Genomic DNA, 25,987 nt, shown 5'->3' on the forward strand with positions numbered 1-25,987 from the left:
ACGACTATATGACAACCACTTTACATTTGATACTGTGTAGCAAATACTATTAATAAATGTTTTAAAAATTACAAAACCAAGCTCAGAGAGGGTAACTAATTTTCCCAAGGACATACAGCCAGTAAGAGACTGCCAAAGGACCAGTAGCAATGGAAAAATGAGGACCTCAAAGCCTTGTGTTCAGAAGACCCTATGAGAGAAACACTGATGCAATTAGGCTGTGCCTGGGCTCCCTCACCTTCCAGGGGCCCTGACACAGAGACTTTGTCAGACAAGCACACAGAGGGGAAGATTTCACTTTATTGTTACATCAATCTCACAAATAAACCCAACACAGCCATAAACACTGAGCAGGTAAAGTGCCAATGTAGAGGCTTGGCAACAGAAGGAGGGAAGAATCCAGTTCATCTCCTCCATGTCTCCAGCCTGGAAGGATGCTTCTATTACACAAGAGTCAGGGCAGCTGACACAATAAGCATTCCATTCTACAGACACTTTGAGCTAAGGAATAGAAAATCTTACCAGATGGGGTCTGTGCAGGGCAAGGAAATAGAAAAGTCAGAAAACATTTGTTCCTCAAATAACTCAGGCATAGATATACCAAATAACAAAAACAACATTTTTCAAACTTCTTGTACTTGAGATGGAGATCTAATAAAGAATGAGGGGGGTACTAGTACTGCAGGGTTAATGCCTGCTACTCCCTGCCTTGAGGACTCTGACCTGGGTAGACACTTTCTTCTCACATCCTGAATCAGAGGTGCCAGAGAGAATTTTGTAGGGAATTCTGGGGAGAATAACTTTACTTTTTTACCTTGCCAGCTCCCAAAAAGTAGATCAGGTGCTCCCTCATGAATACCAGAGAGATATGGGCTACCAGAATAATAAACTTGGCAGCATTTAAAGATTAATGAAGTTCAAGACTTCCCATAATTGTCTTTAGACATTTTTAGGTACCTCTATAAAGCCTGAGGTTTAAAGCACAATTATTTGGTTAGTGAATTCAAATGATCTGACTGCATTGAATGAGGTTATGATATCCTAAGCTCGGATCATCCCAATTGTTTCTATTCCAAAATTGGAAAATCATTAATTTTCAGAGGCCAGAAAGATCACTAAAGGCCATCTGATCATTCCTCTGACACCACATAATCCTCAACTCAATTTGTCAGAATCAGTCACATCTTTCTAACACCTAAGAATTTCTGGCCTCACTTGGTCCACCAGGAATCCAAATAAGGATAAACCAGGTGAAGGAACTTACAATATGCCTGTCGAGTAGCCAAGAGTCAAGGCTTGGCTTGGAATTTTCAACCTGGGAAGGAAGGGGTGAAGTATTTCAACTCAGCCTTAGGGTAAAGAGCAGGCCAAAGTGATGCCATGATAGGTAGGGCAAGAGAGTGGAGAGGCCTCAGTGGAAAGGCACAGGTCTCCCTCACCCCAGGAAAAAATGTGGTAAATTTGGAGGGAGCACTGAAGGCTGGTAAACTGGGATTACCCCTGCTGAAGTTCAGGCATGGCCTCCTCTGCTATGGCTGTGCTTAGTTTTCCATCTTGCTTCCGCTATAGACGCTGATAAGAAGGGGAGCCTTGGGGTGACCTAGGCTGTACTATGGCTGCCTAGCTGTTCAAGTGGGAGTCACCAAGTTCCTAGTCTTTAGGGAGCTTCTGTAAGCCTAAAAACATTCACAGTTCCAAAAAGTTGTTTGGTAGAGGCAGTAGCTGAACACTAGATGAGATTATAGGTGGGACCTGGCAAAGTTCAACATGGGATCTGTTAAATGCGCTGGAAACTACTTCCATGAAGCAAGGATAGAGTTGGGAATCTCTTAAAAAGATATAGCTGAGTATTTTTCTGACTTCTCCAAGTACTTTTGACCAAATTGAAGGGGAGATTCCATTATAGGTATCTGTGTGCCTAAGCTGACACCCCAACAAAAAAGCTTCAAGATACCCCTGTGACCTCCAATGTTTTGAGAAGAGGCAGGGGACATTGGGCAGTCAGAAAAAGTTGTCCTTATCACTGCCAGCTCCTACCCTGCCTCTTTTCTTAAAATAGAGCAAAGCTGAAGAGCTTCCCAGCCCTCAGTTTCCTGCCTGGAAGTTTCATTCCTGACCACCACCCCAGAAAGGTTTCCATAGGTAGGAGTTTCCACCAACTTACTCTACCTAGTATTTCCTTCTATTCTGGACCTCTTCAGGTTTTTTGCATCTCCTTTCCCTATTCATGATACCAGCTACTTGAGTCCATGGCAGACAAATAATAGACTGGGCAGAAATAATGACTGGATCTTGGAGGTATCAATGTCTAATAGTGATCCCCTGATTATTTAACATAGCCTTCAATTCCATCTCAGAAAGTGATTAATGTTCTTCTGTCTGTGGCTCCTTTCCCCCTTCTCCCCTCTAAGAAGTTCACAGTGAGAGACCATCTCATTCATCTTTGTACCCTCAGTTTTTAGGCACCAAAATAAGGCCCTATATGTGACAACTGGGTGCAGAGACTTTTAGTAGACTTAGCACACAGGAGGGAGGGCTACTCAGATCCTACTGGCACCCATCCCCAAAGCAGATTCTTCCCCTACCCTGCGTTTTTACAACCCCCCACCTCTTCATTCTCCTCTCAAGGCCTGAAGACAAAAGTAGCAGAATGGGAGAATGAACATAGTCTTGGCTTGTCAAGTCTGAGTCTCTAGGTTCCTCTGCCACTGACTTAGTATAAGAGCTTAGACAATTCACTTGCCTCTCTGGACCTTTAAATAAAAGGGTTTAACTAGATGATCTCTCTTGGCCCTTTCAGATAAATTTGTACTTGATAAATCAACGAATGAATTAGAAGAAATTCTAATTCTGAGACCTAGGTATCCTGCACCTCTTTGAAACAGCTGAAAGGAGATAAAGGTCAGGTTCCTGTTTATTATACATTTTAGCTATAGGAAAAGAAGCAAGTATATCTATAGAGAAATAGAACCTGACAGCCCCTATACCTGACTAATAAAAGCAAATTCCTGGAAGAAGCAGAGAAGTAGGCCACAAGTGAGACCTGGCAGTGTCAAAAGGTCTATAAATTAAGTGATCAGAGGAGTAAAAAACAATGGCTATAACCAGATAAGATCTCTAAGCACAGACTAAAGTCTAGAGAGGTCTGGGTGGGAAGGAGCCCCTGGAGCTTCTATCAGAGGAAAGGACTTGGTCCACAGCAAGTTGCTACAGCATTTGGTTCAAACCCAGGTTTCTCAATCTGTCAACCTGGTATGTATGCATACGTGCAGACATGCTGCAGTCTGTAGTTACGCTTCTGAAGTGCTGAAATGAGAAAGAAATAGAAGAAATGATACCAAATTCAAAGAAGTTAGGTTGAAGGCAAGTACAATTTTAGTTTAAAAGCTACTTAATTTCCCCACCAGTATCATTACTACTCATTCCAGAATATGGGCTAGAGAGTTTTGTGAGATGGTGAACTCTAGGGGTTAGGGGTGAATGTACTTATGGCAAGACTGAAGAACAATCACAACCCAATATCCTGTATGAGAACCCTCCACCTAAGGACAAGTGGATTTTACTTGACCTGACTCATTTGGGCACTTACTTGTCTTCATTCAAGGAAACTGTCTCCACAAAAGGGATTTCTTCCTTGTCTGTCTTCCCCATGATCAGTCGGTGCTTATCCAAATTTATTATGCACTGAAAACAAAGGAGAATCACTGGGCACTGTCAATAATCCTACTGTCAGTGCAAAAGGATCCCCCCCACCCCCCACACCCCCCACCCAGAGAGTAAGTATCAAAGGGAAAATAAAATCAACCCTACCTTAAGGGATCGGAGAGTCTGGAGACCAAGGGACAAGTTTTTCTCATTGTCCTCTAAAAAAAAAAGTAAGATTCAACTATTGCCATTCTGGTTTAGAAGTCAGCCTTATCGCTATTGGGTTCCATCTAATCATCCATCCATCCATCCAATAAACATCTGTTGAGCATTTATTATATTAAATAATTTTCCCAGATCATTACAGTTAAAAGATGATAGAGCCAAGATTCAAACCTAGGTCTTTAAAACTCTAAAAGCCATTTACCCAAGGGATACAGGAGTGCTGATGCATAGGGGCACTTGTACCCCAATGTTTATAGCAGCACTCTCAACAATAGCCAAATTATGGAAAGAGCCTAAATGTCCATCAACTGATGAATGGATAAAGAAATTGTGGTTTATATACACAATGGAGTACAATGGAGTATGTGGTTTATATACACAATGGAGAGCGAAATATGGCCCTTTGTAGCAACGTGGATGGAACTGGAGAGTGTGATGCTAAGTGAAATAAGCCATACAGAGAAAGACAGATACCATATGTTTTCACTCTTATGTGGATCCTGAGAAACTTAACAGAAACCCATGGGGGAGGGGAAGGGAAAAAAAAAAAGAGGTTAGAGTGGGAGAGAGCCAAAGCATAAGAGACTCTTAAAAACTGAGAACAAACTGAGGGTTGATGGGGGGTGGGAAGGAGGGGAGGGTGGGTGATGGGTATTGAGGAGGGCACCTTTTGGGATGAGCACTGGGTGTTGTGTGGAAATCAATTTGACAATAAATTTCATATATTGAAAAAAAAAACTCTAAAAGCCAAAGGCCTTTAGACAAAACTCAGGATTTACAGTAGTGTAGACGAGACTACATAAGGGAAAGTACAAGAGGTAGTAGAAAGTGATTTATGGCAAAGGAGTAAGAGGATCTTGCCTTCTACCTCCAATAGCTCAGGGAAAGCTTTCAGGAACCATCTTCACTGGCACACAAAAATGTCTATTTTCTTACCCTTAAATTTTTTTATCCTGAATTACACACTCCTTTTTCTTAGTGATTCTCAACATGTCTTGAATGTAGCTCAGAGCCCATCTGGTACTTTGGAGAGTAAAAATTGGGACAAGTCTATAGTACAGAAAAAGTGGAAACCTGGGATTTTGAAGAAGTCAGTTATTTACAGGCATGAGACCTCACAAGGGTTTGGTGGAAGAAGGGAGAGGGTTTACAAAAGGGGTCCATAGGTCCCACTTTCAATTCTACTCACCAACCACAGCTGCTGGACAGTCCAGACGGAGGGAACCCAGTGTGATCACCAGGTGCTCAATCTGGCCCACTACTTTCAGATGCCGGGGTAGAGAAAGTTTCTCTCCTTCATGCTTGTGAGACCTGACATGCTCCTTGAGTCTGCATCAGAGAGGAAACTATCAGAATCCCGTTGGCAGAGGTTTTTGATAAAATCTGGCAATTTCTACCTTCTGGCCCCCAGGTGTAATTTTCCAGGCTTTCCTGGGTTTAATTTACCAAAAAAAAAAAAAAAAAGTGCTAGAAAGCCTATACTTCTTGTTTCAGAATTTTGTCCTACCTATGCCAGGGGATACAAAAACTGAAAGATTTAGCTGCTGTTCTCAAAAAGCTATGTCACTATCTGCATTGGTGTAAATGAAAGTTGATACACTCAGAAAATCCTATTCTGCATCCTAAAATCCCCACTTATATGCAAGACAACTTAGTTAACAGCTAACTGCCCTCAGAGAGGGCAGTTTATCCTCATCAGTCTTAGGATATAAGGTTAGTGGATGCTGGTACTTATTTGGTAATCACATTGATATTGATATCAGCAAGGAATATCATGGAGAAATTCATAATTAATTTAACTTGTTTCTTCAGGGGAGAAAGGAAAGGAACAGCACCCAGGTTTTACACAGTTATATAAGCTGATTGGAACAGCTAGCACCCAAGCTATTATGGGTTGGTGGATAAAAACTTAATTATGGACTTTCTGTGCCAATACTTCTGCATTACTCCATTTCCTCTCTTTTGGTGTTATAGCTCATCCAAAAGAAAAATAACTGCAGTTTTACAGATGGTTATTAATTCTGCTGGAACCATGGCAGACTGGTGCCTAATTATGCATCAGGACATTATTAGTCTTTCTGGAACCATCATGTTGCACTGTATTTCACCTCTTCACCACATAAAAAAGCTCAGGATTCTTCCCACAGGAGCACTTGTGTCCTGGGCTCCTCCCACCAGCCTAAATATCAGTGTACAAATCCCACAGAGCCAGCTTCAAAGAGTTACAGTGGTGGTGAGGGTGAGGACAGGGTAGAAACAAGAAGAAACAGATCAGGTGGCAGAGGTCACTAACTATACAAACCAAGCTTTGTTCCAGTCCCACCTAAGAATATGAACATCTTGAAAGTAGCTTAGAATGGACCATTTTATCTACACTAGTGATTGTTTCAATAAAGATATTTGAGCTGGGAATGATTTGCTGTACTGAGGGCTAGAAAAGTAGAAAATGACATTGGATTGATTCTTCCAATTCTGGGCTAGACCTTAGGGCCCCCCTGCTACTTAGGAGGAAAGAGAAGGAAGAAGGAAAGAAATAAAAGTACCCATTGACTGAAAAGGAGGAAAGATACAAAATGACTTTCTCTGACCAGAAGAGGAAGAACCCAATTCTAGCTGTTAATAACCAAAGACATTCAATATATGAAGTATCTGCTTCACACCCAATCTCCAGCTGGAGAAGCAGTAAGATTTGATTTTACGTGTTCTTTTTTTTATTATTATTTTTTTCAACGTTTATTTATTTTTGGGACAGAGAGAGACAGAGCATGAACGGGGGAGGGGCAGAGAGAGAGGGAGACACAGAATCGGAAACAGGCTCCAGGCTCCGAGCCATCAGCCCAGAGCCTGACGCGGGGCTCGAACTCCCGGACCGCGAGATCGTGACCTGGCTGAAGTCGGACGCTTAACCGACTGCGCCACCCAGGCGCCCCACGTGTTCTTTACAGAGAGGAAAGGCACTAAGAAACAGCTAGCTAATCACACCTACGATGGTTCAGGCCCAGCAGCAATAGCCATCCTATTCTAAGTTCTATCTTCTTGGGACAGGCAGTATGGCTTCCAGAAGTACGCTGAGTAAGCTAAGATAAAGTGCATCCCTGCTTTTACTCATCTGGGATATACCAACAGGACAGCTCCTTCTAATCTGTTGTCCTGGCAGGGCACATATCAGAATCAGGCCATGGCAAACAATGAACCAAGGATCTCACACTCTCTCATTATAGACCCTCAAAGTCTTTGCTCAGAAATTAATAGGTGGGAGTTGATGGAAAACCTGAGGCTTTCCTGGCTCACTGATTTCTCCCACGTGCCTGGGAATCTACCATGCCCCCTCTACTAAGGACTAATTCCAGCTGATTAGTTGAACGCTGCACACTTCTCTTGGAGCCTTGGTAGAGACCCTCACCATCTCTAACCTCAAAATAGATTCAGGAAAAGAGTGCATTAGCATCTGATTCCCACCCAGTACAAGTGGCTACTTACCCCAGTCTATCCACACAGGCTGAAGAGATGAGATTATATTGACAGCCTGTGTCAACCAAGGCTTTCACATCCTTTCCAGCACACTGTGTAAAGGAAACATACTGTTCAGCAGGAGCTAGAGAAGCAAAAGGGAAGGGAGCAAGCAGATGTCATATGAAAGGCAGGGCTGGAGAGCATCTCACCATTATGGGCTGGTAATGTCTCATCTTTATCCATGGCAGAATCTCCTTTAGGGAGCTTTTTTCCTGCTGAATCTAGAGCTGACAGAGGATCCCAAAGAATTTTGTGTGTTTATAGTTCTATACACCAAGTAGCTCTTAATTTTAAGTGTGTGTGTGTGTGTGTGTGTGTGTGTGTGTGTTACGCATTCTTGCAAATATGATGAAAGCTTTGGTCCTTTTTCCCATAAAGGTATACATGCATAAAAATGCTGCATATGCTTCCTGTAAAACTCACTTATGGTGAGTCCATGATAAGACCCACACTCTATAGTTTGGAGGAGAGGGCCCCACTATGGGGATCACAATGGGCCCAAATCCTATTCCAGAAAACCCTGGAAAAACTACTCTCAGAATATTACCTGGCAAGAAACCAAAATCATGTCATCATCATCAGACTTCTTTAGTCCCTCAGACTTAGCCTGATTCAGTTTGTTGGTCTTGGAGGCCCAAGGAACACGGCTGCTTCGAAGTTTAGACAGGTTGGTTTCCATGAGGCGCCTCTGCAGAATGTTATGAGGTTGCTTGAGGAATAGAAAGCAGAGGCATCTTAGTGACAGGTCATTTCCCCCCTTTCCTATTGTCCCCCAGGTCCCACAGAAGTAATGAAGGAACCTCACATAACTGCGCTCTACCTTTGCTTCTTATTTATTCTTCCTTCAAGTAGAGACTTCATTGGTATTATCAGAGCAGGTACTATGAATCAATTTGCAGTAGGCCACCCTGAATGAATTAAAGAGCAAGGTGGGACATTGGAAAATGTGGATAGGGCCAGTGAATATTCTATGACTAAAGAGAACTGAGGGACCCTTGTGATTTGGAAGGCCTACTGCCTTCCCTTCCCTTACAAGGGCTAAAGTGACCTTAGTCTATGTGGAAGAAATGTATCCTCCCAGGTAATTTACAGATGAGGCAGCTCATTCTCACAGACCAAAGAAACCTACCCAGTACTGGTTGTCAGAAGCTCTGCTCACTTCTATTTCTTTTTAAAAAAAATTTTTAATGTTTATTTATTTTTGAGAGACAGAGAGTGAGTGGGGGAGGGACAGAGAGAGGGAGAGACACAGAATTCGAAGCAGGCTCCAGGCTCCGAGCTGTCAGCCCAGAGCCCAAAATGGGGCTCAAACCCACAAATGTGAGATCATGACCTGAGCTGAAGTCAGACGCTCAACCGACTGAGCCACCCAGATGTCCCTGCCCACTTTTATTTCAAGTCTCACTCCCTTACAGTCTCATCTTTTGGACCCAGTCTTCATATGCCTTCGTGACCTGATTGTCCTGTCGGCTAGGCAACTCATGGGGTGGTTGGGGCAGGAAGAGAGGAATCCATACCTGCTGAGCAACCCTCTCAGGAGACACTTTGGAACCTGGCAGAACCCATAGGACTAATCCTTACTGACATCCTCTGGACCTCAAGATGCACCTTGTCAGATGCTTGTTATCCACTCTCTCTCTCTCCAATGGGCCAAAAAGTGGGAGTGTAAAAGGGGAAGCGACTGACCAATAAACAGGAGACTTAATAAGACCTTATATCTATGCCAGGATACCTAATATTAGGAGGCAGAATGAGGAATGTGAATTCAAGTCTGCTCTTTGACAGAAATTCTGTTTGGAGAGTTCATAGGGCAGCCATATCCATGCTCTGCTCTTTCTTTTTTTTTTTTTTTTTTTTAATTTTTTTTTTAAACATTTATTTATTTTTGAGACAGAGAGAGACAGAGCATGAGCAGGGGAGGGTCAGAGAGAGAGGGAGACACAGAATCAGAAGCAGGCTCCAGGCTCTGAGCTGTCAGCCCAGAGCCCGACGCGGGGCTCGAACTCACGGACCGCGAGATCGTGACCCGAGCTGAAGTCGGCCGCTTAACCGACTGAGCCACCCAGGCGCCCCCATGCTCTGCTCTTTCTACACAAAGTGGCCTGTAGAAAATATAGGTTACCTCTTGATAAGAACTCATTTGACCTGAGTAATTTCTATACACAAGAATCTTATCCTCAGTTTACAATAATATTTAAAATCTCTCAGAGGAAAGAGTCTAACTCCAAGTTTCTATATAACACATACCAGGTGCCTCTCCAATTTTAGGGCGAAGAGGATCACTCTTAGAAGCCTAGAGCCTAGAATTTTCCCAAGAAAGGGGTTAAAACTGGATAAGGTCTTAATTATCTACCACCTTACAATTTCTGAGGAAGAATGGAGTCAGAGCCATGACTCACTGTAACCCTGGTGAGGTGAAGAAATGGATTCCCAAAATACACAGACTCTTGGCAAAACAGATTCTAAATTAGTATCCTTGGGAAAAAGAGAGAGAGAGAGAGACAGAGAGAGAGAGGCACTTAAAAAGAAAATGAGAGCTTCTTAACTTGATAAGGAGCTAGAGGAAGTGCTAACTCTGTCAGATTTCCTGATGTGACACTGGAAAATGCTTTGCTCCTCAAAAGAAACAGAAATTCTTCATTCTTATCTCTCTCACTAATAAGCCTGGTTCCTAGCTCAAGTCATATCAAAGCAGGGTGTTTGCTTCGATCAAGTCCATGCTCAGCAGAACCAACTCAGATAAACTACCTTTGTAGAACTGAAGACTAGAAGGGATTCAAAGGCCATTTAACAAAAGCCCTGCTCACTGAAAGTTTGGGGCTTTCCTTCTACATCAGTCTTGCTGAACATGGCTTTACCTCACTACTCCTAATCTTGCAAAGGAGTCTAATCATCACTGGACAGATGAGGAAAATTCTGAAATTATTTTCCTTGAAGTCATTGCTCGTCTGAATTTTCCTCCCTCCATATAGAATCCTTCCTCCACAGGTTATAAAACATACTCAAAGTGCTCATATATTGGGGAGAAAACTCCACATAACCTCAGACCCTCAATTCAACATCCTCCTCTAATCACACCCTTGTCTTGAATAGTCCATTTTTTTAAGTTTAATTATTTATTTTAAGAGAGAGAGAGAGAGAGAGAGAGAGAGAGAGAGAGAGAGAGAGAATGTCAAGCAGATTCTGCACTGTCAGCATGGAGCCGAACGCAGGGCTTGATCCCACGAACCATGAGAGCTAAAATGAAGATGTGGAAGCTTAACTGACTGAGCCACCCAGGCGCCCCACTGAATAGTCTATTTTTAAAGAAGCCCCAAATCACTATGTCTATTTCCTGATATCCTATATTTTCTTCACTGAGATTACTTCTGATCCCTCAACACCAATAATAATCTCCTAATTTCCAAATCTGGTAGATATTTTTCAGCCTTCGTTTTTCCTTGAGTTCTCTGGGGCATTTGACCCTGCTGACAATTTATGTGTTCTTTTCTTTAGTAACCAAAAAAGGTTAAAACACAATACATGCTCAGTGAAAAAATTCAAATATCACTGAAATATATAAAATCAAAAGGGAGTGTCCCTCAACTCAACCATTCCTCAGTCCCACTCTCTACAAATAACCACCATTAAATTTAGAAGTATATCCTTCCAAACATTTTAGTACATATACAAACACATACAAAAATAAGATCATACTATAACACAGTTCTAACATTTTCTACTTTTGTTTAATATTTGAAAGACATTTTTCTATGTCATACATATAATTCTCTTTGTTCAATTTCATAACTAAAAGTATTCATAATATAGTTTAGGAGTTGAAAATTCACAGCCAATAAACCCACATGAACCTCAGAAATAGTTTTCTGTGGTCATTTTATTATGCCTACAGGCTTTAAATGACATGCAACTGCATATTTACCTGTGCTCCCAACCAAAATTGCACTAAAATAATAGTCAAGGAATAAGAAAGGCCTAAACCTATAAGAACAAAAAGAACAATATACAGGAAACAACAATAACAAAAAAGAAGAGACAAAAAGAGACAAGATTGTGGAATCTGAGAAGCAAACAGAAAAGTGGTAACTGACCTAGACTAAAGAAAGCTTCACACCATTCCACGCCATACAATGTTAGAGTGGCAAAGACTGCCAGTTGTTCATCAAAATCCATGTTCTCTTGTGCAGTACAACTTCCTTGTAGTTAGGCATGGTCATATGACTGACTTCTAGCCAACAGAATGTGAGAAGTGACATGTACCACTTTAGACCTGATCCATAAAAATATCCTGTGCAGATTCCTCCATTCTTTTTCTCTTCTGACTGGTTGGAATGGAAATGATCCTTAAGATAACCTTCTTAGAGGTCACATTCAAAAAAATTTTTTTAATGTGTATTTGAGAGAGAGAGAGAGACAGACAGACAGAACATGAGCAGTGGAGGGGCAGACAGAGAGGGAGACACAGAATCTGAAGCAGACTCCAGGCTCTGAGCTGTCAGCACAGAGGCCGATGCAGGGCTCAAACCCATGAGCAAGATCATGACCTGAGCTGAAGTCAGACACTCAACTGACTGAGCCACCCGGGCAACCTTTAGAGGTGACATGTTAAAGACAGAAGAGCCACTGTCAGAAGAGCCACTGTCTAGGTCCCTAAATGACTATATGGAAGAAGACTGTCTTGCTGGCCTTTCTACTAGTACTGTTACTTAAGAAAAAATAAACTATTATGTTTGAGCTATTATATTTTTGGGGTCTAGCTGTAAAAGCAGTTTTCCTACTCAAACTAAAACTCTGAAAAGGCTGAGGAGTTAGAGGTATTAGAACCTCTACAGTTAGAGGGTTGGAAATAGATCAGTATAAAGGCTTCATAAAACTCCCACTTGACCCAGACAAATGGGAAGTATGCCAAAAGTTTATTCTTTTTTAAATAGTAAATCAAAAAACCTCTGTCTGGTTAATAGTTTATCTAGGCTTAGAAATTATGTACTGTCAGATTTCTAGAACAGCTAAGGGTGAGGATGGAGTACCATACTAAGCCAGAGCTGAAGGATATGGATTTAAAGATTGAAAAATCCACGTAGAGCCTCATCTAGTAAGAGAAGAAAGGCCCACAACAAAATTTCACATCACTATGAATTTTTGGAATATTATGGGTGACACAGATTGCAAAATCTTCCAAAGAGAAAAAGATGATCCAAATACAAAGGATTTGGAACCAAAATGGCATAGGGACAACTAGAGAAGCTAAAAGACAATGGAATAATACTTTCTAAAAATTTGACAGTGCATAGTTTCCTAACCTAGCCAAACTATCAATCAAAACTCAGGAAAGATATTTCCCATGAATCGTTAAGAAACTACTGAAGGACATGCTCCACCAAAGTGAGGGAAACCAATGAACAAAGAAAAAAATCATATGGTCCAAGAACAAAGGATCCAATAGAGAATAGAGGCAAAGGATATTCTGAAAATGATGCTGAAGGAAAAGTCTAGGATATAGGATATATAACAGGCCTTGAGAGCAACCAGTCCAAAATGAAATTAGAGGATGGAGGGCTCCAGGAAGGATGTCTCCAAGAAAAAAGTGATGGACCTGGTATATCATCTACAGTTTTAAGGTACTTGGAGATTTAAGTTTTACATAAAAAATAAGCTGGCAACTATTAATTTTGAGAAAAGCAAATATTTGTATGAGAAAGGAAATACAGTACATTATTTGACCCAGCTGTGAATAATATGAACAGTTCCAGTTTCTTATTTACTAAGCAGTAAATGCTGATTGGACCCAAAACAGTTAACAAAATATTAGTATATTAGGAGAGAGGACATAATAAAGAGGTGTAAGAGAATTAAACCCTTACCTATTATGGTAGAAAATCAATAGATAATGATAAAATCAATTAAGTCAAGAAATAATAATATCACCATTGACCTAGATATATAGAGATCCCTACACAAGGAATAGTCTAAATTTTTAAATGTATCTTTTATAAAAACAAACATTACATGAAACAGTATACCCCATATAGTAGGAAAATGTTCAGCCACAAGAAAAGCCAAATTACAATGTCTTAAATGGAAGTGTGTTTTTTCTCATATAACAAGAAGTCTGGAGGTAGACAGATGTTGGCAATAATTCAGCAGTTTAACAATTTCGGGGCTACTGTCTCTGTACTCTTGGATATCCCTTCATGGTCATATAAATATTCCTCAAGGAGTGAGGAAGGATGAAGGGACAATGTGCCATCTATCCCTTTCATCAGGAAAGCAAAAGTTTTCCCAGAAGTTCCCTCAGTATTTTCCCTATATCTTCTTGATCAGAATTCACATGTCCAGTCTTAACTGCAAAGGGAGTTGGGAGAGAATTCAGCTTTTCTAATCTCTATAGAGGAGACATGCAGGTAGAAAAGGTCTGAGAATGGGTGATGATTTAGCTATCCAACAGTATCAGCCCAATCATGCAAAAACCAAAGTGTGTGTGCATGCGTGTATGCACAGGCACCAACAATGTAACTTAGGCAGGTAACCACCTTGGCACCTGTTCTCTTACATCTGCCCTATTTTCTGCATTTTAAAACAGCATATCCTCTGCAGACATTTGAGTTTGTGGTTCAAATATACCTCAATTTAACTATTTAACTACTGATGGACATTTAGATTGTTTCTACATGTCTGCCATTAGAAACAATGCTGCAACAAAACACAGCCACTCCATGTTTCCTGACACACTCCACTAGCTTCTAAAACCACCTTTCTGTCTCTATTTGGCATCTATCTCTTTTACTGGTTCCCTTACCTCTGCTCGTTTCTTAAATCACTAATCTGTCTTTGGTCCTTTCTTCACTCTACATATTCTTTCAGGGCAACCTTATCTACTTTCATTGCATAAATTACTACCTTTATGATGATGACGCTGTCTCATGCCCAGATCTCACTTCTGAGTTTTAGACTCATAGATCCAACTGCCACTTTGAACTTTCTACTTAGACATTCCACAGGCACTTTCAAACTTAACTTGTCGCACTGATCTTTCCCACAAAACCTGAACTTTCTCCCTTATTCCCTATCTCGGTGAGTGAAACTCTGCTACCTCTTTAACACCTTATATTTCCCTCTCCATTTCTACTGTTATTGCTAAATCCAAGAAATCTCCTAAAAGACTAGTTTCATGGTCTCCTTAACCTACAGAGGTTTTCTGGCCAGGTATATCAAACACAAAATCTTCAATTTAACATTAAAGATCTTCCAGTACCATTCATCCTCCTTCCCAAACTTATCTTTATTCCTCCAGGAAGACTTTCTACTTTCAGCAAAATGATCAGTTGTCATATATTATCTTGGGCCAATCACTAATCTTGGTAGGCATTACTTTTCTCAAGCCTTGCTTTCTTCATCAGTAATAAAATAAGTTTGTTTGAGCTTCCAAGTCCTGTTCAGTTTTAACATTCTGGATCTCTCCCTTTCCACCAACTTGGTAAAATGGCACCACCATACACCCATCTATTTTTGATTCTTTCCTTTCCCTAAACTTCCATCCCAAAGTACCATTGTTGCTTTCTCTAAAACATATCTGGAATTAATCGACTCCTCCCCATCTTTACTACCTCCAATCTAATCCAAGCCATCATCATTTTTTTGTCTTTTATACTTGCAGAAAACCTTCAAAGCTTGTTAGACCTTAAAAATGCAATGTAACTTTAATTGACCTCATCCTCTAAGTTTTATTTTAAACAATGCAATTTTTAAATATTGAGGTATAATTACATTATACATGCATTATATTAGTTATAGGTATATGACATGATTTCATATTTGTATATACTGCAAAATGATCACCACAATAATTCTAGTTAACGCTCATCACCATACATAGTTATAATTTTTTCCCTTTTTTCCTTATAATGAGGCCTTTCAATATGTACCCTCTTAGCAACTTTCAAATATGCAGTACGCTAGTATTAACTATAGTCATCATGCTGGACATGATATCCCCATGACTTATTTTTTTATAGCTGGAAGTCTGTACCATTTGACCACTTTCATCCATTTCGCTCCCCTGCCCTCCAGGAAGCACCAATCTGTTCTCTGTATCTATGACCTTGGTTGTTTTGTTTGTTTGTTGTGTTTTTTAGATTCCACTTATAAGTAAGATCATATGGTATTTGTATTTCTCTGACTTATTTCACTTAGCATGACCCTCACAGTCATCTATGTTGTCACAAATGGTTAAAATTTAATACTTTTTTATGGTTGAATATTATATATATACTACATTTTCTTTGTCCATTCATCCACAGATGGACACCTAGGTTGCTTCTATATGTTGGTTCATCACTTCTTATCTGAACTGCAAAAAAAACTCCTAACTTATCTTCTGCGTCTTCTTTCATCCTTTTCCAGTTCATTGTCTACATAGCAACCAGGGTGAGTTTTTAAAAATATAAGTTGGATAATACATTCCCTTACTCCAAACCCTTCAATAGCTTCCTATTGTTCTTTGAATAAAATTCAAACTTCTTACCATGGTCTATGTGGTTCTGCATCATCTGGTTCTTGTTCATTGCTCCAACCTCCATCTACATACCATATACATGCCACACTCCCTTTATTCATCCATACTTCCTTGTTCAAAAACTCTTCCCCATTCCAATGCCTTTGCACCTGTTATTCCCTCTGTCTGCAATGTTCTCCCACTAACACTTCAAATAGTTAGCTTGTTCTCATTTTTTCAAGTCTCAGCTCAAATGTCATTTCATCAAAGATGCCCCCCCAACTATACTATTTAAAGTGGGTACCCCACCTCTTCAGTTATTAACATATTCTACTCTTTCTTTCATAGTAATTATAAATCCACAATTATTTTGCTTATTTACTTGTTCACTATTTCACTTCCCCACTAGGTTGTTAATTCCACAAGAGCAGGGACCATAAATGTCTTGATCACAGCTATACCCCTAGTTCTTCATATAGTACTGAATAAACAAATCTCTACTCTTTACTTCTTCAAAAAGCCTTTCTTGATTAACATCATCTAGATCTTTCTTTCAGAATCCCTTCAATACTTACACATTACATAGTTCGTAATTTACTTTCCCACTCCTTGACTATTGCTTAGGAAATTAGGTGGTTTATTTTTATGTTTATTGAAAAATTGGCTTTCCAAGAACTGTATTCTAGTTTCCTGAAGTCCTTCAAGACACACATTAGTAATTAGTTAGAAAGGTGCTACAGGCACTCTGGTGACCTTTGGACATAATTCTCCAGTCATCCTACTGACATGGATCTTGCTTCATGCTTTACCTCAACAAGGTACTACTAACCTAAGCAGTCCCTGGTTCTCTCCTGTTCCTGAAATGTGGCTGCTAAACCCTAACCAGGGTTTAGGCATCTAAACCTTAGCAGCAAGCTCAAATGTGCTGCCTTCACTATTATCAGGAGCTTCTGAAGGAAATGCACTCTGTGGGCAGTGTTGTATTCTGGGTAGAAATAGCTGAGGTTCCTCAATCTGGCACCCAATCTGCTTAAATATCTCTTCTTCTAATCAGGCTATAGAGTGGGAAGAAAAGTGAGGTGAGAGGAAGTAGATTATACTGCAGAATGCCACAAAATCATGTTTTGAGCAAGAACTTCTAAGGCCACTTTCTTAATCCCTTTACCTATACTGCACTGAAGCCAGACAGAATCAAACTAATGGAATTTTGTGGTCCACAGAATAGACCAGACCAGACAATAGAGTTGAAATTACATAAGTCTCTCCCATTTGTAGCTTTTATTCCCAGAAGAGAGACCCAAGGTTTCTAGCTAGCAATAGAACCACAACTAGAACCACTTTGAAAGTGGGGTCAGCAAATACAGTCCGTAAGCCAAATCCAGCCTGATACCTATTTTTGTAAATAAAGGTTTATTGAAACACAACCAACCCCACTCATTTACGGTCTATGGATGCTTTTGCACTACAATAGCATTGTTGAGTAGTTGAGACAGAGACTGGACTAAAAAGCTGAAAACAGTTACTATCTGGTCCTTTATAGAAAAAGTTTGCCAACCCTTGCTTAGAATAGTATTTAAAATATATGCTTTATAGAATTAGACCTATAAATACAGAGAACAAACTGATGGTTGCCAGAGGGAAGGGGGTGGGAGAGGTGAGCAAAATGGGTGAAGGGGAGTGGGAGATACAGGCTTCCAGTTATACAATGAATATGTCATGGGAACAAAAGGCACAGCATAGGCAATATAGTCAATGATACTGTAATAGCATTGTATAGTGATGGATGATAGTTACATTTGTGGTGAGAATAGCATAACCTATAGAGAAGTTGAATCACTATGTTGTACACCTGAAACTAGTACAACGTTGTGTGTCAACTATATTGAAAAAATTAAAATTAGGGGTGCCTTCATGGCTCAGTCAGTTAAATATCTGACTTCGGCCCAGGTCATGATCTCATGGTTTGTGAGTTCGAGCCCCATGTCAGTCTCTGTGCTGACAGCTTACAGTCTGGAGCCTGCTTTGGATTCTGTGTCTCCCTCTCTCTCTGCCCCTCCCCCACTCATGCTCTGTCTCTCTGTCTCTCTCTAAAATAAACATTTTTAAAAATTTTTTTAAATAAAATAAAATTAATAAATTAAATTAATAAAGTGTTGACAGAAAACTCCCACTAATCTCAAAATCTGTACCTGCCAAATTATCCTTCAAAAGTGAAGAAGTGGGGAGCCTGGGTGGCTCAGTCAGTTAAGCATCCGACTCTTGATTTCGGCTCAGGTCATGGTTTCGCAATTCTTGAGTTGGAGCCCCACATCAGGCTCTGCGCTGACAGTGCACTGCTTGGGATTCTCTCTCTCCCTCTTTCTCTGCCCCTCCCTGCTCTTGCTCACCTGTGCATTCTCTCTCTCTCTCTCTCTCTCAAAATAAACAAACAAACAAAAGTGAAAAAGAAACAAAGCGTATCTCAGAAAAGCAAAAATTAAGGGAATTTGTTGCCAGTGATGTGCCTTGCAAGAAATATTAGAGAAGTTTTTTAGAGAGAAGGAAAATGACATGTCAGAAGCTTGGATCTATATAAAGATAGGAAGAGTACTGTAAAAGCAATAAGTGAAACTAAAATAAGGCCTTTCCTTTTTTTTATTCTTAATTAAGGTAACAAATAACAGTTTTTTTCAAAATTATAATAGCAACAATATATTTTATTACATATGATTTTATACAATGCTTTTATATAGTAGATGCTGATATACTCTTATGTATAGGTGAAATGAAATTAATACTGGCAATGACACAAGAGATGGGAAAAGGAATTAGGATTATTTGTTATTATAAAATGTTGGGGAAGGTCATGGAAAAGATATGGTCACTGGGTTGACCCATGAGCTGGCACTGTACCATCCAAGGCTCTTACCCCCACCCCTGTCCTCGGAATGTGAATTCCACTTGCCCTTCCCACTCCCAGAGGCTGCTCCAAGAACATAGACAGTGTTGAGGTAGAGATGTGTTGAGAACACCTTCATGGTATGTGTAAGTGAACCTAATCAAGGCCTCCCAATAAACTTTTAAGATTTGGTGGGCAGGTGCAAGAGTCTTCTTGTCTTACTGATGCCCAAGACAAGCCTCATATGTGAGTTCTTTTTGCTTATTAAACCTGCCACCTTCCAAAAAAATAAAAAATAAAAAAAAATAATAAAATACATACCTTGGAGTCAGACAAAGTTGAGTTCAAGTTAGTAAGCACTTTGTAGTGCATTGGTGAGGATTAAATGAGATGATCCATATGAACATTTAACACCACATCAGGTATAGAGTAAGCACTCAAATGTTAGTAAGTATATATATATGTATATACATATTTAAAATCCTCATGCTCAGCTTAAAATTGAAACTGATTACCATTCTTTTTTTTTTTCCCTAAAAGGGCATGAAATTATCCTACTCCATTTAGTCCTCATTTAAAATTTGTGGATAAACATGGACTCCTGATTGACTCTCATTTCAAGCTGAATATACAGATCTATCAGGCCTTGGAAATCTAAAAGAGCACTAGTGGGGCACCTGGGTGGCGCAGTCGGTTAAGCGTCCGACTTCAGCCAGGTCATGATCTCGCGGTCTGTGAGTTCGAGCCCCGCGTCAGGCTCTGGGCTGATGGCTCAGAGCCTGGAGCCTGTTTCCGATTCTGTGTCTCCCTCTCTCTCTGCCCCTCCCCCGTTCATGCTCTGTCTCTCTCTGTCCCAAAAATAAATAAACGTTGAAAAAAAAATTAAAAAAAAAAATAAAAAAAATAAAAGAGCACTAGTATCTGTGCCTTCTCTTCTTTGTTTATTCATTGCATATATAACATGTGACCCATTCTACCCCCATGGGAACATAGACAAGTTGTCTGTGGGTTTGCATTTATTCAAAAACTCATGGGGACTGGAGCGCCTGGGTGGCTCAGTTGGTTGAGCATTCAACTCTTGATTTTGGCTCAGGTCATGATCCCAGGGTCACGGGTTTGAGCCCCACATCAGGCTCTGCACTGAGCACGGAGCCTGCTTAAGAGTCTCTTTTTCTCCCTCTGCCTCTCTCCCCTGCTCTTGCTCTCTTCTTCTCTAAAATCAACAACAACAACAACAACAACAACAACAACTATAACAACAACAAATGGGGCTCTGTCTAAGGTAGGCCATTATGTTGCTCCAGACCTTCTGTGTAGCTCACGGACATGTTATTTCAAAGAGAAGATCCCTATTCCTGATTGTTATCTGCTTTGTGGATTAGTCTGAGCAGTTTCTCAGGTGCCCATGGCAGGCTGCATTTTTGTTAGGAAGGATTCACACAGGCAGGGACTGGACCAGATAAACTGTAAAGTTCTTGCTCTGAGGTTCTATAGGGCACACCCTGGCAACCTCCTCTCCATAACATCTTGTAGTCAGTTGACTCACTATGAAATGATGACATTGTAATCAGATGTTGATCTCCATTACTATTGCCACACTGAGCCGAAGTAATCACTTCTTCCACTGAACTCCTCTAGTGCTTATAGACTATAACACCTTGGCAACAAGCATAGGCTTCCTGATGGTGTTATTTGTCTTCTCATGGAGCTGTCTACTCAACAACTACACCTGATTCCTGATTAACTAAGAGATAACCCAAACTTAACTCATTCAAAAATCAAATTCCTGATTCCTAATCCATATCCCTAATCTACTCTTCCTGTAGTCTTAGCCATTTCAGTAAATGGCAACTTTATTCTTCCAACTGCTAGATCAAAAACCTTAAGGTCATTCTTGACTACTTTCTTTCAGATCTCTAATCCAATCTATCAACTAAACTTGTCAGTTCTACCTTCAAGAACCTGATCTTTCCTTGTCCCCTTCACTGCTTTCTCACTGCTCTGAGCCACCTTCATCTTTCGCCTGGATTACTAGATAACAAAACTCCTAATCAGTCACCCCGCTTCTACTCTTGCCCATCATCAGCCTAATCTACACAGTAGTCTGAGAAATCTTTTTCTAAAATAAGTCATGTCATGTCACCCCTCTGTACAAAGTCTTCTACTGGTTTCCCATATCGGATTAAAAGCCAAATAAATCTACAATGACCTATAAGGTCCTGAGTAGTTTGGCCTCCCACTATTTCTCTGATGTTATCTCCTATCACCCTCCCACTTACTCATTTTGCTCTGACCGCAATGACTTTCTTATAGTTTTTCAGTCACATCAAGCATACTGACACTTCAGGCCTCTGTACTTTCTATTCCTTCTGCCTAAAACATTCCTTCCCAAGATATTTTGCTCTCTGATTTCCTTCAATATCTTCTACAATGTAATCTTATAAGTGAGGCCTTACCTGACCACCTTGTATAAAGTACAAGGTTCCACTCCACCCTACCCTGGCCATTGTACTCTCTATTCCCCTTACCCTGGTTTATTTTCTCCATAGCACTTATTGCCACTTGATATACTACACATTTACTTGTTTTAAATTAATTTATCCTGTCCTTCCCCTGATTTATAAACTTCTTGTAGAAAGAAACTGCTATCTTCTTTGTGGTCTGAGCACCTAGTACTGTGTCCTGAACACAGCAAGTGTTCATATAATGTTTGCTATAATTGATACAATCATAGCTCTGACTCTTCAGTTTTCACCAGATCCTGGTGTTATACTGGTATTTCATGCTTCTCTTCTAAGGCTCCAAAAGTTCTCTGATTCAAAATATATACCAGTAGGGATGTCTTATGGCATTCTGTGATCAGGTAGATCAGATGCTCAGAGTATAGGACTAGTGATTTCATGGTCAGGTGGCTTTGCTGTGTTCTACCATCCTTACTGCAGCCTTCATTCCTAATTCTAGTGAGTTTTTCTAAAGCATTTGGCTATAAGTAGATTCAATCATAGATGGAAGAGAAAAACTCTTTCTATTGCTGGAAAAACTAAAGATATAACCTGATGGTCAATAATATTATCATGTAGGAAAGACAGCTATTTGACAGCATTGTTTTTAAAAATTAAAAAGTCCTGGAGCACCTGGGTGGCTCAGTCGGTTAAGCATCCATCTCTTGATTTTGGCTCAGGTCATGATCTCATCACCATGAGATCGAGCACTGCATTGGGATTTGCAATGTCAGTGCAAAACCTGCTTGGGATTCTCTTTTTCTCTCTCTCTCTCTGCCCCTCCCCAACACACACTTGCACTCTAGATCTCTCTCTCTCTCTCCCTCTCTCTCAAAATTAAACACTTTTTAAAAATAAAAAGTCCTTACCTCAATGAAAAGAACATTTATGAAACTGGTAGCTAAGACAAAAGAAATTACAAGAGGCAAAATTCCAAGAGTAGAAATTTTTTTCTCCAACTTCATCAACTTAAAAAAAAATAAATCAAATAAAATATTACTCATTCATATCTTTGATTTTGGTTCTTAATCTAATACAGAAAAAAAAATCACAAAATGAAAGGATAAACAAAATAAGGTAACCAGACATAAGAAGTAACATTATATCCACAGCAGACTTTGTCACAGCCAACTACACATAAACAGGAATAGGACAAAGGCACTTCCCTGGGTCCAAGAGAACAAGACCACATTTTATTGCCTACAGGTGCTCTTTGCCAATCCAAAAAAAAAAAGTTGGCAGGCTGGTATCAAATAGTGAATATTTCAGAAACAGCATGTTAAAAGGTAGATAATTCATAAAACCCAACAGTATAATTCTAATATAGGTCACTAGGGTGAGGAAAACAAACCACAATCTCCTCACTGGCACAAACCCAAGTCAATTCAAACTAAGTTGCCCTGGGGCACCTGGTTGTTCAGTCAGTTAAGCATCTGACTTTGACTCAGGTCATGATCTCACTGTCTGTGTGTTCAAGCCCTGCGTCAAGCTCTGCGCTGACAGCTCAGAGCCTGGAGCCTGTTTCAGATTTTGTGTCTCCCTCTCTCTCTGCCCCTCCCCTACTTGCACACGCTCTCTCTGTCTCTCTCTTAAAAATAAACATTAAGGGGGCCTGGGTGGCTCAGTCAGTTGGGCGGCCGACTTCAGCTCGGGTCATGATCTTGCGGTCCGTGAGTTCGAGCCCCGCGTCGGGCTCTGTGCTGACCGCTCAGAGCCTGGAGCCTGTTTCGGATTCTGTGTCTCCCTCTCTCTCTGACCCTACCCTGTTCATGCTCTGTCTCTCTCTGTCTCAAAAATAAATAAACGTTAAAAAAAATTAAAAAAAAATAAACATTAAAAATAAAAAAAAAGAAATCTCAAACTAAGTTGTCCTCTCTTTATTTCTGTACCATTAACAACAACAAAAACCTAATTTTTTCCTTCCCCCATCTCCCTCTTTTTCTCGTTCCTCTTCTATTGGGGTTGTACCACAGACATATCAATTAGTTTTGGCTCAAATTTTCACTTCGGTGAAAGAAAATTCAGTCATTGTCTACACTACCAGACATAGGCATAAAGTGAAGTGATAGGGTACTTCTAAGGTTATTTCTTAGATTGTACTGAGGCAGCAACATCAGTTTCAAGAGAGCTTAATCATGCCACCTCACCCCAGTACTCATAGCTTTTCTTTCCCTACCCCAATCTGCCTTGGTTTCTGTGACCTGTTCTAGCTCTTCTGTGTAATCATTTTCACATTAAGAGTGTGAGAACAGTGAGAGAGGGATATCAAATCCATGGCAATGGATTTCTCTCTTTTTCAGAGAAAAAGTGTGAATCCTAATTCAAGGTCTCACAGTAAACTGCTATGCATCATATCCGTGGCAATAACTTGCTTCTTGAGGATGCGTCCTCCTTCCAACTGACTGCCTATGTTTTATGCTGTCAGCTCCTGTGTGACTCCAGTGACACAGACTGGAGTCAGAAAAGCAGACAGAATTCTTCCTACACAGGATGAAGTAATACAAGGAATGCTAAGCAGAAGGATAGAGTGGTAGTTCCTCAGGGCTAGGGAACTCCGACAGCCCAGGACAACCAAATGTCAATCATTTCTTATATCCAGCATAAGGGCAAGAAAAACATTCCACATTTTACTCCTTTTCTTAAATACTTCCCTCTTTATTGGTTCCTGAAGCTTTTAGGAACCAGGATTATTTTGGCCTAAAGGTAAGATTTAGACCTGGTTTGCTACATGAATCTAGACCACTTTAAAGTGAAAGAAGGGAAGACAGAGAGTTACCTTTTTTCTAGGAATGCATTTCAGTCACTCACGATTCTGAGTGAGTATGAATTAGGTTAACTATCCTGTAACATACCTTGGAAAAATCAGAGAAAAATAACTGGATAGCCTTTCCCTGCTCAAAAATAACTAAAATTATTCTCTATCATAATGGGGGAGGGCAAATCTGATATTGGAATCTGTGTGTCATTAGTCATGGTTAAAAAAAAAAAAAAAAAAGGAAGTGGATTCAGAAGCTCTACCTTCCATACTATCTAGGGCTTGCAGTGGCAATTTCAGTGAACCAGGCTGACACCTTTCTTTCTCTGCCAAATATCATACCAAATTAATGCCAAATTAAATATTCCAAAATCTCAAAAAATTCTGAAAAAATTATACAGACCACCTACCTCATTTAAAAGACATTTAATTAATGCTTCATAACCTATTGCCCAGATAATACCGTGGTTGTGAAATTCAAGAAAACAAGTAAACTACAAGAAAACTCCAGATAAAACTGCAAACCTAAACATATATTTGGCCCAGTTCCACTACAGTGACTGAAGGATGAGAGTCAAGCACAGTTCTTTAAACTAGCAATCCTGAACCATCCACCGCCCTCCTAGAGAGGACAGCATGGTCTTTGAACCCAGACCTCCTGTCCTGGAGTTTCTCCTTCTTAAGGCAAAGAACGACCCTGCTAGAAAAAAAGCCTGCGCCAGCTCCAGCTCCACACGTTAGCTGGCCAGCGAGATGGAGCAGCCTGGCTGCCTGTATCCACTCTTTGGAGGTAGAGGTGGATGAGAATGATGAAGAGATGTCTGGGGTTCAAGAAACCTTCACATTCGACCCTTTTTCTCTCTCCCTCCTCAGAAGAAGGTCAAGGTAGATAAGCCCAAAATCAAACGGAGAAGTAGACTTGGCAAAGGGGGAAATGGATGTAACAAAATCATCTGGGTATGGTGACTGCCAAGAAACCCCCCTTCCCACTTCTTCCTCTCCTTCCCACACCCATTAAGGAGTCACCTCTGTCTGGGTCACTGGACTGGCCAGGCAGCCCGGCCAGGCGAGGCTCAAGCCCCATGCAATCGAATTCGGTACTACGAATGAGAATAACGGGAAGGAAAGGCGACCAGAGGGCCAGAAGGCAGGGCAGGGTCTCCTACTCTAGAGAGAAGCACGAAGCGGAAGGCAGCGCGAGCTAGAAAAGACAGCTACGACGGAATCCCGACAGAAAGCGAAGCAGGGAGATGCTGGATGGACAGGAATCCGAGCCAGCGAGAGCGAGACAGCGGACAGCGGCGGGCGGAGGCGGGGGCGGAGGCCGGGCGGGTGACTCAGTGAAAGCGGCCAAGGGCGGGCCCGGGGAGACCGCACGGCGCGACGGTGACCGGTCGCCGCGTGCGGGCATCCCCAGGTGGCGCGGCTGCGGGGGGCTCACCGTGTCCTTGGACGAGCCCAGCTTCTTGAGGCCGTCCAAGGGCAGCAGGTCGGCGGAGTCCTTATGAATGAACTGCACGGCTTGCTTCATCCGGCGCTGCTGCCGCAGCGACGCGGCCTCCCGCATGTCCGTTTCCTTGCGGCCGCCCTCGCTGAGGAGCCCTGAGTAAAACATCGCTGAGGCGCCCGCGGCCCGGCGTCCGCGTCGCTCTCCTCTCCCCAGCAGCCCTCAGCCTCGAGCTCCTCCAGCGCCGCGAGAGGCGCGCGCCGAGAGTTTTATAGCCGAGCGTGACGTCACGGGGAGCAGCCAGTGCGCGCGCGAGGGGCGGGGCCAGCGGAGCGCCCCCTCCCTGCTCACGGCTCCCCAGCGTCCGCGGGCCGCTGCGGGTCTCTGAGGCACCTCGTTGAAGGGAAGGACCGGCGACAAGGGGTGACGCTGGCTGAACTGACTCAGAGTGCCGAGGCTCTACCACGGCCGCTTTATCCCACCGCCCTCTCCTGTTGCGGGTGCCCCGCATCCCCTGGACCGGGATAGGGTG

At 41.4% G+C, this 25,987-nt stretch overlaps 1 protein-coding gene across 1 annotated transcript; it reads right to left on the reverse strand.

Moving 5' to 3' along the window:
* Positions 1 to 280: 280 nt before the first annotated feature.
* NRIP3 (nuclear receptor interacting protein 3) lies at positions 281 to 25,753 on the reverse strand. Its single transcript, XM_043580601.1, has 7 exons — positions 25,450 to 25,753; positions 7,931 to 8,092; positions 7,351 to 7,433; positions 5,060 to 5,199; positions 3,811 to 3,863; positions 3,590 to 3,684; positions 281 to 3,306 (listed from the first exon to the last, which is right to left on the reverse strand). Exons 1-7 carry the CDS (start codon positions 25,621 to 25,623, stop codon positions 3,291 to 3,293), a joined length of 723 nt encoding a protein of 240 aa, XP_043436536.1. The 5' UTR covers positions 25,624 to 25,753; the 3' UTR covers positions 281 to 3,290.
* Positions 25,754 to 25,987: the final 234 nt, after the last annotated feature.

Source organism: Prionailurus bengalensis, chromosome D1 (assembly GCF_016509475.1).
Source record: "Prionailurus bengalensis isolate Pbe53 chromosome D1, Fcat_Pben_1.1_paternal_pri, whole genome shotgun sequence".
NCBI lineage: Eukaryota > Metazoa > Chordata > Mammalia > Carnivora > Felidae > Prionailurus > Prionailurus bengalensis.

Coding starts and splice junctions, on each gene's coding strand:
- NRIP3 (XM_043580601.1), bottom strand. CDS start 25,623: ATGTTTTACTCAGGGCTCCTCAGCGAGGGCGGCCGCAAGGAAACGGAC. Junction 5,200..7,350: donor GCCTGTGTGGATAGACTGGG/GTAAGTAGCCAC, acceptor TCTCTGATGCAG/ACTCAAGGAGCATGTCAGGT. Junction 3,685..3,810: donor AGACTCTCCGATCCCTTAAG/GTAGGGTTGATT, acceptor CTTTGTTTTCAG/TGCATAATAAATTTGGATAA.